At 40.5% G+C, this 15,782-nt stretch overlaps 1 protein-coding gene across 2 annotated transcripts in view; it reads right to left on the reverse strand.

Moving 5' to 3' along the window:
- The window catches only part of SLC1A7 (solute carrier family 1 member 7), a 51,378-nt gene that overhangs the window by 9,338 nt on the left and 26,258 nt on the right, over positions 1 to 15,782 (reverse strand). For both annotated transcript variants that reach the window (XM_048312201.1, XM_048312200.1), the window contains exons 4-8: positions 13,879 to 13,921; positions 12,893 to 13,112; positions 9,660 to 9,759; positions 8,140 to 8,373; positions 1,348 to 1,542 (exon numbers count right to left, since the gene is read on the reverse strand). In XM_048312201.1, the coding sequence (XP_048168158.1) occupies positions 1,348 to 1,542; positions 8,140 to 8,373; positions 9,660 to 9,759; positions 12,893 to 13,112; positions 13,879 to 13,921 (792 nt within the window). The remainder of the gene's footprint in view (positions 1 to 1,347; positions 1,543 to 8,139; positions 8,374 to 9,659; positions 9,760 to 12,892; positions 13,113 to 13,878; positions 13,922 to 15,782) is intronic.

Consider the following 15,782-nt stretch of genomic DNA (forward strand, 5'->3'; position numbering starts at 1 on the left):
CGTTATGTACTAGCACTTAATATGGGGAGTAAAAATAAAGAGATAAGAGAGGATTCTGCTAAGGAAAAGGTAGAGCTTACATTCTTTCCATTTACTATCACCCTTCTTCTCCTTAATTTTAAAAATTACTATTCTTTACTTCAAAGTGTGTGTAATGTCTGCTCATGCTCTGGGCCATATTTTAGCATCACATGCTAAAAAAATCTCAAAATTCCAAATCACAAAAGACTAAATTTTAGCACAGACTCATTCCAACAGTTTTCAAAGAGAGTGCAAGCCTGAAGCAAGAGCTCATATGGGCACAATTTATTTCTTCTTTTTGTAGTCCAACCAGGTCTTGCCAGAAGCCCATTAGCAAACCTCAGCTGTCATCTGGGGTTTCAGGACTCTCCTCTTCTTGTCATGAAGGTTCTTGGGTCCAGCAGAAGATGGGCAAGGCCCAGCAATGTAAATGGGGCAGTGGTGAGGTCAGTGGGTGGGTAGTTAAGCAGATCTCAAATATATTGCACAAAGCTCTGACTATGAGGAATGTTTTTATAATCATTTGTTCCCTGCTGGAAACCTGCAGGTTTCAGTCCCTGAGGCATTCTTTGGCAGTCACTGGAGTTATTCTGGCAGTAATTGTTCAGCTGGATCTTCTAGTCTTTTGGATCCATTACAGGCCTTTCAAGGATGGAGTACACAGCTATAATAATCTCTACCCACTGAGAGCATGGTTGTTTATGAAGTTTTCTTCTTTATCAAGCAGAAGAGAAGACAATTAAAAAACATCTGAGTGATCTGACATCTTCATGAAAACCTACCCTGATAGTAGCATCTGTCCTCCTTCCCTCTTCCCCTTAATCCTGCAAGAGCTTCCTGGCACACGCTATTCCCCGTTACTTGATCTAAGACTTCCAGTTTTGCAACTTTTTAACCTTTTCCTTTCACTTAAAGATGCAAATCAGACTTGAAAACAATTGTGAAGTTTGAAATAGTGTTTTAAACACCAATAATAATAAAATGTTCCAATTCTAGAAGTGATCAATGGGTTGCCTAAATGCAAAAATTACAGTTATCCTCAAACAGAAGCACATTTCTTGGTGTCCACATACATCTATTGAACAGGACCAGGACAATTTCTCTTTGTACAGTCCTGATCTCTGCATTGCTTGGAAACACCCCTTCCATGAGGGATGCATCCTTTGATAACAGCAAACATGAGTTTTGTTCTTAACATTGCTACATACAAGAGCTGTGCCTCAGACTCAACAAGGTGATGATCCTGTTGGGTCCCTTCCAACTCAGCAGATTTTATGATTCTATGCAGACAAGCAAATCCCAGCACATGGAATTTGTGCTTTGTACCTTATGGTAATAATCTGCCCAAAGTCCAGCTCGTAATTGTTCACTTGGGCGATGAAGATGGCGGCCACCGCCTCGTACAGCGCCGTCCCGTCCATGTTGATGGTGGCTCCCACGGGCAGCACGAACCGCGCAATCCTCCTGTCCACGTGGTTGTTCTCCAGCAAGCACTTGAAAGTGATAGGCAAAGTGGCTGAGCTGCAGAACAGCACAGAAGCACACATTGGGTTATTTTTGTTTCTGGGGAATTAATAAATTGTACCAAACCTTGTCTAGGCAGGGGGAATTCTACACAACCATCTGAGCACTGCTTCTCATTCCTTGCTCTGCATGTGACTCACTTACCGGGACCGCGCTCCTCCTGAGGGAGGCTATGGACAGTTACATGTATAAATGTTGGAGTTAGTGCTAATTTTGCTCCCAAAAATTAAAAATATTTTTCTCTCTTTCCCTGTTTCAGAAGAAAAGGGACAGAAATCCCACAGAGGCAGTGTTGTACACTCAAATGCAAGAAAAGGGAACAACACCCTGTGCAGCTTACTACTAAAACCTCTGAAAACTTTTGTACACTCATGGTTTCTAAAAATGTTTCCTTCCAGGCCTACCTCATATGTAAACAATTTTTTATTTCTGCAAGGGGTTAGACAAAGATCTTTTCAACAGCTGCCTGAAAATAAAAATTGCAGACAAAACGTCTGTATTTAGGAATATAAAATCCCATTTTCTCCCTGGGACAGATCTACCCACGTCCCTTGTGTGATCATATACCAACCACATAATTGCAGGTCATATAGTAATGTGTACATATGTAAATGAGACATATGTGTGTGGAATATAATGGAATGGTATAAGACCATTTGACAGGTACTTATTTTAAATTGATCCCTTCAAAACTCTAACTCACAATTTCATACCCTAAAAAATATTTCCAAGTTTTGTTTTCCTTGACCAAGACAATTAACGAAATACTATATGGTCAGAAATGTTCTCATTTTCAATAAAAGGCACACATTTTTAAATAGTAACACATTGAAATGTGTTTATTTGTATATTTTATCAGCTTTTTGGTACACATTCTGCATTTTATCAAGTGGTCACATTCACTGATATGTCATGAGTAATGAAACTGCATTCAGGTGAATGAGGGGGATTTTTAATGGCACATCAGTTTGTATGGAAAATAAGTAACACCACTGAAGAAAAAAAAACAAATGGCAAAATATTTTCCTTGTTATTATACCAATTTTAATACACTGCTCAGTATCTGAGACTATTTAAATGTAATATAGCAAACTCCTTCAAAATTATTCCAGAGTTACCTCTAAAAAAGATAGTTATAGGGGAAATATTGGTATAGTGACACTGTGGTCTTCAGTGTCCTGTTCTCATGTGATTTACATGCCCTTAGACAGGAAATCCAGGTGTCTTTCCCCTGGTTTGGCAGTCAGATTGCTCTGTCACTGTGTGTTGTGACCCTCACATCACAATGTGGCTCCAGTACCTAAACCTTGTAATGATCATTATCTGTTCTTAATTGAAGATAACACATTGGATCTGCAAATTCTTTCTCAGTTGTTGCAAATGTCCTATAAAAGCACAGAGGGATTCAAAAAACTCTAAAATCACAACCTCAAGCTTGCAGGAATACATAAGCAAAATGTTTCCATGAGTAGGAGTTGTCATTTTGTATTTGCAAGCTGTTGTTCGAGGAAAGTGTTTGGAAAGGAAAAGTAGCTTCCTGCCCTGGAAACACAAAACAAAAAAGACAAGGCTATGTTTTCATTATGATATCTCTCTTTTCTATAATTTCATGAAGTCTGACTGCTGAATGATTTACTACAAACTGCCAGTCACTGCCTGAAAATCCAGACAGAAATCTTTCTCTAAGTATCTAAATATGCTGGAAAGGCAAGAGAGCAATGGGAATCTGATTACCTCCCGTAACTGGGGTATATTAAACTTTTAATTCAGGCAGTCCTAGTATTTAATCAATACTTACTTTGAAAAACAAACACAGCAAAGCATAACCCCATAATCCCCAAGCTGCACATGAGATGTCATTTTTCTCTTGGGCATGTCTGTCATTTTTCACACAGTTATTTGTGAATGACTGAAATTCTCTGAGTCGTGTTTACCATAAAATGTTCATAAAAGAAGAGGATAAGGCTGTGGCTCACAAATAATGTAGAACTGAAAGCCCTGGAATAGCTGCAACTAGAAGCAGACTCAGTAGCATTTCTAGATGTTCTGACTAGCAGCTTGGCCAAGAAACAATTATTTAACTTATTATTCATTGTCTCCCTTTTCTGCAGCTACTCAGTTTTGGAGAGTTACTTGTTTTTAAAGACTGTCTTCCCTCAGACATTTGGCTTTTCTGTAACAAATCCCTGCCTAATTTCTCTGGGGGGAAAAGAGGACAAAAAAGGTGATATTACAAGTCCTTTCCACGTTGCCCACACTCTGACATACCAGAATATTAAACCTAAGTGTCTGCCTGTTCTGAAGGCAGAGAGCTGAGCCGTCAAATATGCAAATTTTAACTGGTTGACATATTCCAATTTGGTTGAGATGTGAAAAAGATAATGCAAAACAATCTCTTAATACCAATGGCACAACCAGCAAAATCCCCATCTATTTCCTTTGTTGTAAATAGATTTTGTGATACTATTTTTGCAAGAATTCAAGTTTTAAACTTGTGCACTATCTCACAGAGTCAGGTGTGTCTTTCATTTGAATTTTATGCTGACTGAAGTAAAATTTCTAAGGCACATAACAGATTGGATTGGTTGTTTGTTAAATATGTTGTTTGTTAAATATAAAATAAAAAAGAAAACAGGCAGAATGTAAGTGCAATGATGATGAAAAACATGCAAGATATAAAAAGGAAGCAAATTTCCAGGTCTTGGATTCCTCTACTTTCTTAGCACAGGCTACTTTACATCCCTGATTACCCTTTCAGCACCTTTTTCATATAAATGAACTTTTCCTGAATACAGGTGACAGAAGTTATGTGGAGTATCCTAGGAGAGGTTGTCTTATTCAATGATGGTTCATTTTTACTCATAATGTATCATCTGGCACATACCAGAAAAATATGTCATATTCAAGGCTTTGGCTGTTGGTGACTCTCAGGAGGCAATGGAAAAAAGCTCCTACTGTAATTTTGGAGTAATATTAATATATAATTTCAATATTATAAAAAACACTATCAAATAAATAATTTGTCTCATTTGTCTTTCAGGTTGAATTAGGTGAAGTTTTTTCTTGAAAGGTACTTTTATCTAGTATTAGACAGTGGAGCAGTAACATTAAAGCCTGTCATTTAATATTTATTAGGAGGAAAAAATACTCTAAAGCACTGATTTTAATCTGTTAAGTCTTGTAAAACCTGACCCAAGGCTTTCAGCTGAGAAGTATCTTCTCCCAGCATTAACTCTGACAATTAAAAATACATTTTCAGAGTCTAATCTCAATTTTGGAATAAAATGCTGTAGCTGCAGAGACTGAGCATAAGCTAATGCTGGCCCAGGCCAAGCTTTTACTAGTGAGAGCCACAAAGACAGCCAGTCACTGTGGAAGAACAGCTGTTCAGCCTGCTCTGTTTATCTTATCACTCAAATGCATTTTGATATTTGCTCCAAAAAAATCAGCAAACTGATCTCATCTCCCCTGTCTAAATCTGCCTTTAATTTACACTGTGCAATGGCCAAGATCTTAGTGTTTCATAAGCAGCAAAAACCTTGAAAAACTCATGGTTTATAATTCATCTTCAGAGAAGATGAAAATTGCTTCTTTTGATGGGATGTCCCACTGAAAAGATGCTGCTTTAATTCATTAATGATATGGAAAGATGACCTAGAAAACCAAAATTCCCTCTTGCCATTATTAGAATGAGGAAAGCTAAAATCATGAAGAATTTTGCCTGCAGGCCAAATTCTGCTTTTTCAGTGTGGTAAGAGGTGACAAGATCAGGGGCAGTGTGGGGGGAAGAAAGCAGAGTCAGGAATCCCCCCAGCTGTGCAGCCTGGACACCCCCGAGCAGGGTGGGCAAAGGCAGCATGTGCCCACCCTCAGTGATGCAGGAAGGAGGACCTGTGCACATTCATTGTGTCCTAAATGATGCACCAAAGGAAAAAGATCTGCTTATCTGCCCCTGCATCTCCACTGCTCCAAAATACTGCTGTGATTGGGATTTCTGGAGAAATATAAGGGGACTGGGAATGGGGTGCAGAACCTTTCACAAGAGGGAAACAAGCAGAAATAATGTTGAGATTCAGTAAAATCATTTCCATCAATGGCTGCTTAGTGGCTTTCAGGTTTCCCTGTGTTACATTCTTGGGTTTTGTAAATGGTATTGTTTTTGCTTCTTGTAGTTTGATCTCCAGCTTTACAAACAAGCTTTCCACAGGTGCAGACTATCTGCAATGAGTATCAGCACACTGGCCTGTGATTTTCTTTCTATCTTTAGATGTAGACCTGAACTAACACAGAAAACTCTCCAAGAAACACATCAGTATTCTTAAAATCAACTCTTTATTCTTCTCTAGGATGATCTGAAAATCCAATACCCACATGACAAGTGTTATATAATGCCCCCGTGGCAAATCTTATTTAACCAAATACAGATGTGTTGACTGTCAGGAGAGGCAGCTCTGCTGTCCAGCCCCAATTATTTGTGCATGTTCTTTTGGCAACAGCTCAGTTATGTGCAGTATCCATTCCTTTCAGTGTAACAAAGGTGAAAAGTTCAGCTATTTCTAGACAAGACACTGCTATTTGAGCAGAAAAACATTGGAAACCATGTTGGGCCTGTGTTGGATTTGCAAAATATACATACTCTTAAGGAGGGACAAACAACTAAATCCAAAAATGTCCAAGGCCCAAATCTGTATGTTCAGAGCCTTTCCTCCAGACTCACCTTAAATTTGGTGGTACTTTAGCGTCTCTCAATAAAGATACTAAATCTGGTAGCAAGTCCTGCTGGTGGTTCTGGTGACAGACTGAGCTGCCAGCTGTTGCCAGAGCTCTGTTCCCAAACTACACCCTCTCTGGGCCTATAAATAATTATTCCTTGCACAGCTGAAGGGAGAAAGTTCTGTCTCAAAGCACTTGATATCCCCAGAGCAGGCTCTTAACTGGGAGTCAGAGCCCAGGAGAGTCAAAGTCAGCACAGGCTTAAGAGAAAGCTGAATTCCGTGTGTGTTCCCCACTGTTGGCAGGCACTCCCACATCAGCTTGGGGTAAGGAAATGGGGCTGAAGAAAACCTCAAGTAAGGATTGGTTTCCCTTAAAGAGGCTCAGCAGAGACAGACACCTCTCTCTCATCAGTTTCCAGATCAGTAAAGGACTCTTAAATTGGTGATAAACTCAAAATGCAATGCTGAAGAAAATATGAAAAATTAGGAAAAGTAGTATGTTTTGAAATGGTGAAATATGTGCTGGTCTTTTAAGTCTTTATGAAACCTTCCCTGATGAAAGTTCTATAGATGCTAAAGATAAAACAAGGACCAAAATATTTTTCTTTTCCTAAAAAGAGAAATACTCAGATTGGATTTTTAGTAAAAGTTATCTCTTTCTAGAAAAAAAGAGGGAATGAACGGAACGGCACAGATTAAAAAACTGTGTCAGCAATAGAATTCTTCAGAAAGAGAATTCCTAGAGAAGCAGGGCAGATAGTCAAGTGTGTCAAATGTGAGCCTGATGAGCCTTTCCAACACTGACATCTTTGAGTGCAAAATTCTCATCTTACTTGAATGTGGGGATGTGCTGACATCTCAAGCTACAAACTTTTTATGTTCTAATGAAAAAGCTTTCCTTAATTATTGAAGCATAATTAGAGTTTAAACACCACCCACCATGTAATTTTTCTTGACTTTGTATTTCTCAGTATGCTGCTCTTTATAGGTCATTTTGGAGCAAACTATTATACATGAAAACACCTTGTAAAATGTAACAGTGGAAATGCAATACCTTCTGTACTGAAATAATAATTCCCTCCTCCCCTTTCTTTTACTCCTCTACATTCCTTCAGCCACAGATGCCATGAAGCTGTGTTGTCATATTGGCTACACAGAAATGTGATTTTAATTGTCATTCTTGTCTTTGCTCCACACAAGGCAATTCCAGCCCTTTCAAGCACAACTCATGCACCATTTTATCCATGTTGGGAGTCATTTTCCTAGCCAGTTCACAAGCTGGTTCCCATTTTCACCGTACCTTTGTTCAGCTATGGTTAAAACTCATTGTACATCTTCCCTAAAAAGGGTGCAAAAAATATTATTCCTTGAGCAGAAGAGTTAAATACTTTCCCAATGCTGGACAATAGCTTGCAACCACAGTCTTTTCTTAATGTACCAAGAGACAAAGACTAAGATGAGTAGAAAGGATAAAATGTTTCCACGTGACTGAAATAAGAGGTTCCCCACTAACACCAAAAATGAAGTCTGGACAAACTGCATGTCCCTCATATACATTAACTTTGTACAAACACAATATTTTTTATATGGAAAAAGAACTTATTTCCTTTCTAGTCCTCTACAAAAAAAAATGGTTTGTCCAATATTTTTTAAACCAAGGGAAAACAATGTGACAAAATCATTGTCCAATGACTCCCACATAACTTCCAAATGTTGAGACACACATTTTTTAAATTTATACCAGTGAATTGGACAGAGACCATTGTTCAGATACAGAAATATCTGTTCCACTACAGCAATAGTGTGATCTTCCCAAGAGGTAGCTGTAGTAAGGATCTAGCAAATATTTTATTGGATCTGTCTAGAAACTCTGTAATACCTGGAGGATGTGGCCAGAGCAATGAGCAAGGCTTGAAGGATCCCTCTGATGAAGACAATGGGATTCTTCTTGGTGATGAAGAAGTACATCATTGGCAGAATAAACAGCCCGTGCACCACCAGGCCGCACACCACCGTAATGGCGTAGAAACCCAGCTTCTTCCCAATGGCCGAGGGGTCATCCATTTCTAGGATTTTGCCAGCTATTAGGAACACAATTCCAAATGGAAAATACCTGAGCAAAAAGAAAGACAGTCATTATTAGGAGACAGCTCCCTCCCATCACACAGTAAGAACTGGCAGATCCTTCCAGAGGCAGTGCAGTAACAGCACTGTCTGCGTTTGGCTGTTCTGTTTCCACACGAGAGGAGGGTGCCCAGAGCACTGGGCTGAACAGTTTTTTCTGCAGGGTCCCCCTCAGCATGGCTGAGGTTATGGTGCTGGCAAGGAATGTCTTTAAAATGTTTTGGTTCTGAAGGCAGCTCTGACGTTTTAGCTTCAGGCAGGTAAATTACTGGGAAAAAGGGGAATAAATCTTAAACTCCTCTCATGTGTTTGTGCTCATGTAACTGTTCATGGATTTTCATTGGAAGCTCTTATGTAAACGTTTATATTGCCTTTGGAAGACAGAGGAGAAACACCAACATACATTAGACGTGCTCTTGGACTGCCTGGGGGTTTGATTTGGGGCAGATAAATAGGCAGAAGAATTGTTAGTTTCTGAATCCACTCTGGACAGGTGCTTTATCAAAACAGTTGTGCTTCTGTGCACAGCTACATACAAAGCCATGGATGCCAAAAAGCTTTAGATTTAAAAAAAGTTAGAAAATCTGGGGGTATCCAACCATCTTCCACTTGCAGCTGTGCCATCTCCAGAGACTTTACACAACTTCCTCATTTTTCCAGAAATAAACGACCTCCTTTGGTATCCGACCAAGCAATCATTCCCTGACCCAGCTCAGTCAGATTGGACCACGTAGCTGGAAAGAGAGGCTGGTAGTGGTTCCCTGCCCCACATCAGGCTGAGCCACAGTGAGGGACATTCTGAAGTGGAGAGAAGGTGCAGAGCTGATGGTTCTTGTTGGCAGCCACCTGCTGTTCCTCTGGGCAGACGTGTTGGCAGGTCTGGCTGGGTCTGCAGCAGTGCTAGAAGTGATGGAAGTACCAGCTAGAGCATCCCATCATGCTTCTCCCTTGTGTGGTATGGGTGGCTCTAATCCCTCTTGGCATGCCCAGGGATTAGTAGTGCCCTTAAGGCATTCAGCACACCCCACCCAGCTATACCATGTTCTGTTATTTAGGAGTAACAACACAGAGGGTGTCCCTGTCAACAGGGTAGTACAGACCAGGGACAGATGTGTGTGCATCCTCAAATGCTGAGGCCCTGCAAAACTAAGAGTTGTTCACCCTCGTTTATTTCCCTGGAAATAAATTTGTGAGATTTCTGTGCATTTTCTTCTGTTGAAATGTTCTTACTCTTTTTAAAAAAATATTGATTTTCTTATTGAAACAGTTACTTACCAAACAGCAACTGCCACTATCTTCATGACAGATTCGTTCAAACACTGGCAAAAGCTGACCAAAGGGATGCCACTGTTCCCCATTCTTCCCAACATTATGCCTGCAATCAAAGCATTCAGGTTCAGTTTCTCAGGTCTTCACACACAGCCCCAGTGCTTTCCCTCCCTGCTGTAACTCAAAGTCCCCTGGCAGCAAGCCTGTGTCCTTAACCATCTGTCATAGAGCCCTGGGAGGGATTTACCTGCTCTGAGTGATCCATGGAAGACAAACTGAGAATAATTTTCTAGTGAAGGAAACTGTTTCTGCCTACAACCAGGCAACACCCAGGAGAACTTGGAAGGCAAAGCCAGGTTTTGAGGTTTGTTCTGGTAATGGGGAGTTAGTAATGAAGTCTCTGTCATATTTTTAGTAGCTTCCTGTCTACATGATAATAATTAACCTTTATAATCAGTCAAGCTTTGCAGTTTTGGGGAAGGTAAGGAAATGCAGTTTCATGGGGAGAAAGGCCAAATTGCTATAAAGACTAACCAGTAAAGAAGAAAGCAAATAAAACCCATTTATGTGCCCCCATTGCTCAGAAAGGAAATGAATACAGCTCTGGGATGTGTCACCTAACCAGACAGTGTTAGTTTCCATTAATGCATATGAATAGATGACATTTTCCTATAGCTAATTATCCTTCCTGAAAGGATTATAAGTGATTGAGTCAATTGCTCAAGGAAGCACTTCAAAAACCGGCTGTACCCAGGGAGTTTGACTTTGAGAGGAGCTGTCTGGGGAAGCAGGGGCTGGCAGTGGGATATATGCTGCCACTTGCTCTGGATGTGCAGTGTCCTTGCTTTTAGCAGGAGCCTGGGCTCTGTCCCTTGGAGCCCACAGCTCAGAGCCACGTCTCAGGCAGCACCACTTCCAGGGCCAATCCCCTGCTGAGGCAGGGAGGGAGGCTTTTAGCTGCCTTATCCAGGGATTTCACAATAGCAGTGCACTCAAGATGTCAGTTTGTGAGCCTGTTAATACTCATCTAAGCCGTAACTTCTAGGTCAGAAGACAGCACTTTCATTAAGCATGTTGCTCATCTTTGGTAATAGGACATTAACTATAGTTCAGCTCTTCTAGCCTGGTCAGTGGCTGTTTCACAAGAGTCTTGTCTTCTAAATCTGCATAATTCCAAAAAGATGAAATGTCTTCTTTTTAATTTTGCAGGAACAACTGCAACTTTGTCCTTAAAACACTGTCCTACCTAGGCATGTGTGTGTTGGTGGGGACAGACAGGGGAGTGGGCAGGACTGGGGCCTCCGGTCTGCAGCCCTGATGTACCAAGGTCCGTTTTGATGCAAACATTTTCCTTGTAATGAATAAATAATTTGTGCTCCTCTAAGAAAAAAAGGTCCAATGTCTCAAGTTCTTTGCCACTGTTACCATCTCTAGCAGAAACTCCTGCACACTGTGAGGAGAGGCAGTGTAGCTACGCCCAGCCGAGCCAGCACGAAGGCTTTACACTCTGCCTGTCCAATATTGCCCATTCTAATGCATGCCTGGCAAAGAAGTCCAGTCGTTGACACCCAGGATGTATTCCTGGACTGAGCATACTAAGCAATTCACCTCCTGCTTCATGGAAAGACAATTAGCTCAAATCTAAATTTACTTATTGTTCCTTTATGCCATTATGGTGTTGATGGGCCTTAAGGAACCTGTAATAACTCATACCCACCCTACTGCTGTTTTTCTCTGATGTAGAAAGACCTTTGAGCAAATAAAGCTCAGCTGAAGTGAGCAAAACTGTTGCAAAGCACCAATGCCTCTACAATTTTTTTTGCAATAAATAAAAACTTTGGAAGGCTGCTCTTCTTTCATAGGGTTTGAGGCCATATGTCTTCTGTTTCAGTGCTTCCATTTTGGGGGCGGCAGGGTGGTACAGAAGGCTGAAGACAGTGATAAATGCTTGGCTGCATCCTTTGTTCAAAACAAAAGCCTGAAATAGTCCCTGGTGATCACAGTTATTTAGGGTTTGGTGTCTCAGGTTTTTTTGTGGCTGATACAGCCATAGGTGACCCAGCAGCCACGCTGCGGGTGACAGTCCTGGTACTGTTTTCTGTACATCAGCCAGGAAGAAATCAGCTCTCAGTTTCCACCTCCTGAGCCCCAGGCCAGCAATTCTGAGGGGCTTGGTAAAAGTCATTCATTCAGTTCTGGGAAGACAATGAATAATCTTCTGTTCTCAGAAGCAGAAAATTGCCCTTGGTCCTAATAAGTACATGTAATTAATTCATTCATATCCAGTACGTTTTGACTGGAATAGTGTTTGCAGTCACATTTTACTTTGGAAATGGACTGTAAAATACTACAAACTGGGAGAGAGCCAGTTTCCAGCAAGGTTGTACATGGAATGCCACTCACTGGAGAAACTAATAAAACAGAGACAAATCCATTAATTCCAGGTTTGAATCTTGACCCCTTGTGCTGGTATGAACCATAATATAATAAATACAGTCAAAGATGTTTTATGGAACTGCTTTTGCTGACCAGATTAACTTCCAAGAATAAATTAACATAAGGAAAATTTGATCAGCATTTTCTTATAAAAATCATCAGAACTTTATGATTAACTAGGAAATGTTTGTTTAAATTTCTTCTTTCAAATCCACAAATCCACAAACATAGTATAACACACATGGCACCAATGAGTTCCTCCAGCAAGTTAAACTAAATAAATAAGCCAGACAGAAGCTCTTACTGGGACAAGCTACTAGGTGGTATATAACTATCTTCATTGCAGGATAGAAAAATAAAATCGAGAAGTTTCAATCCAAAAAGGAAGATCCACAGATCTAAAGCTCATAAACCAATATGGGTTGGAATACTTGTAGAGGGGCCATGGATCTGATCTGGTGGTGATTCCTCCCTCCTCTGAGCACACTGTGTTAGTGTGTCTAACAGGCAGCAAAAAATGGTTCCTAAATAAAGCTCAAAATAATTGACAAAAAAAATATGTAAAGATTGCAAGTGAATGCACAGAAAACACAACTCCATGGAAAAAAAGTCATCAAAGATTTTCAAAATTTATCTTCAAAAGGGTGGGAGAACAGCTCTGTAACAGTCTTGCCTTTTCCCCCACAAAGTTTAGATAGAAGCAGTTAAAAAAGCTGAATCAAGAAACCAAGCAACCCAACCCCAATCCTTTTCTCTTAAATGGACACTTGGATTATTACAAACCAAACATGTCTCAAACCTACCCATTGTAGCAGAGAATATCACAATCCCAAGTACATTCATGCCATCACTAGTGCCTGGCTCTGATTTGTAAATCACTTCAGGAGGGGGAGTGATATCCAAGGCAAAATTCTGGACATTAGATCCATTCTCATCCTGGACTCCATATATTATAATGTGACGAGTAGTGCTTTCAGATGATGCTTTGTTAGATTTAATGATGGGAATACTCCTGGTGCGATACTGAAAGAAAACGAAGTAGTTTTTATTACAATCTCCCAGCAGGAATTAATAGTTTAATGAGACCTCCTAAGTGCTCTGTTTCAACAATGCTGCATGTTGAAGGGAGAGGCATGAAAAAGAGAATGAACACTCCTGTCCCTGTCTGCTAAAATCTGTAAAAACAGTTGAATTTTTTGAAAAGCATAACAAAACCAGAGTTTGGTGCAGCAAACACTTTGCCTCCTCACAGAGCTACTTTCCTGTAAGACATAATTAGGAATGACTCCCCAGAGGTTCTGAGTGCCCTTCTCTTTGTGAGGTTCCCATGAAATATTCCCCCGGGTGAAATAAATACAGCCATGCCTCTTGCTCACTCGGAACTTTTAGGTGAGCTTTTCTCGCCAAATTCCAAAATGAGTAATTAGATTCTTCCCCAATACATTATTTTGTTGCTTTAACTGAAAATAGTATTCTGTTCTTCCTTTGTGTGGTGTTGCAGGGTGCTCTTAAACATATTCCAACTCTCCTCAGGTGGATGTGGAGCTGACACAGGAGTGCATATCTATTCTCTAGTCACACTAGAGAGCACTTTATCTCTGTTTTGTCTTCAGATACCATGGCTGCTGAGGCTAATGGAATGGGACTCATTAATTCCTAAATGCTGAAGGTACTAACAGTGTCTGAAGTCATATGCCATGTCTGTATCTGGGTTGTGTTTTACAAAGAAACATGTTTCACATAATGCTGGCTTATGTCTTTCATCAGTAAAAGGAACATAGCCACTTACCTGCTTGAATGTGGCCTCAACAAGATTGGCTGGAAACATGTTCCTAAAAATGAACAAATAGAAGAATAATTTCTATGGAACTGAAACCAACTTCTTTTTACTGTGTGTTGGGTCTCCCATGACAAATCGGTTCTATGCCCTCCTGGAGAGCAGGGGGTGGGCAGGTGCAGAGGATGCCACTCTCTCCCACTCTGCCATACAGCTGTGCCTGGCTGAGCACGGCTCAACAGAGAGACAGCTCCTTGGAACTGAAGTTTTGGGACTTGCTTCCAAACACCTGAGGTGAGACCCAGGAGCTCTGGCTGCAGATTTTGGCTCTGCCACAGTCTCCACGTTGTAACTGGGGCGACATAATTGCTGGGATTCCCTTCCCCATCTGTTGACTGAGGGGATGAATGTTCCTTTATTCCATATTTTGTCTTCCCTACTTAGATAATGAGCTGTTCAAGACAGTCAGGGATGTATTCCTGAGACCCCTGGGTGCTGTAATCTACTGTGGGACTTCTAAGTACCCTGTGCTAATTCATAAACTGTAGTACCCCCGATATATTTTCATCACTAAAATTGCAAGTGATGTAGACTTTGCAGTGGTTTGGTCAAGAACAATTTGCTTTCCAAAAAGAGGATCTCATTCCTGATTAAAAGAGTTGAGGTTAGAGCTGTACGGTCTGTGCTAAATTTTATTTTGATACAGTTCTGAGGCTTCAGAACAAGAACCTGAATGAAGCCAATGGCTTCATCTTTGCTCACAGCTGAGCTACAGAGGAAGACAATGACCAAACACGGAGATTGCAGGGAAACCAATAGATTTTTAATTCCAAAAAGGACTCTTTTTGTCACCTTTTATGACTTGCTGTGTATCTCAGTCTGTAACATTTCACACAATTATACCTGGAGCTAATTTATAGCTTCAGTTTGAGCTAGATACTGCTTTGCAGAAAGACATTCAATCCTAATTTGAAATGGAGAGCACACCCTCTACAGGCTTCAAAGAGGAATCATAGTATTACTGGGAAAAAATAGCTAAAAAGTCATACATTTCTATGCAGCATTTGGGAATCAAGATTTGTGTGGTGATTCTAATAGGATCATTTTCAGGAGTGATTTATTTTCAACCCTAAGCTTCTGAACCTTGGGGCAGAAGACAGTGAGAGTCTATGACCCAATTATCTCCTTTCATATACATATATCTATGCAAAGAGAAACTCCTGAATTCTCCAACAAAATGACTTTTAATTCAAAGTCCTGCTTAAACCCCAAGACAGGTTAACACTTAAATACATGTGAAAAGCCTATTCTCATTTGAAAGAGAATTTCTGTGTGCATGGACAGTTAAATGCATGCTGAACAGAGACATTGTTCAGAGCTGCTTTCCTCTCTGCAGCAGCATATACTTGCTGCTGAGGGAGTCACTGTGCAGCACTGGCTAAGAAAACACGATTTTTTTTCTATTTTAAGTGATCATAATATGACATGATGGTCACACTTAAAAGTATGAGGTAGATTCTGCATCAGTAGCATCAAGCACAGAGAGCAATTGCTACAAAGAGGTAATTAATTACAGTTTTTAGAGAGAACTGTGTGAGAAAAATTTTAATTAAATGATAGTAGTACTGTGTAATGATTGAAATGGAAGACTGAACATGAGAGGGGTTTGTTGGCCTGCTGCTTGAGAGCAGGCAAGTCTCATAAAGGCATCAGGTTGTCTCTGCAAACTGTCCACAAAGCTGCTGATTCTCTGGTTCAAATATCAAATGTGTAGCCAAAGCAAGACACAGACAAGAGACAGCTGTGCATCCTTCCCCTATCAGGTGCAGGCACAACTTTCTGCCTGAGCCCTGGGGCTTGGCTGACATGGGGAACTAACTGAGGAACAGCTGGATGGAGCTGGGCCTGGGAAGATG

The sequence above is a fragment of the Corvus hawaiiensis genome, chromosome 9, assembly GCF_020740725.1.
Source record: "Corvus hawaiiensis isolate bCorHaw1 chromosome 9, bCorHaw1.pri.cur, whole genome shotgun sequence".
NCBI classification, from domain to species: Eukaryota; Metazoa; Chordata; class Aves; order Passeriformes; family Corvidae; genus Corvus; species Corvus hawaiiensis.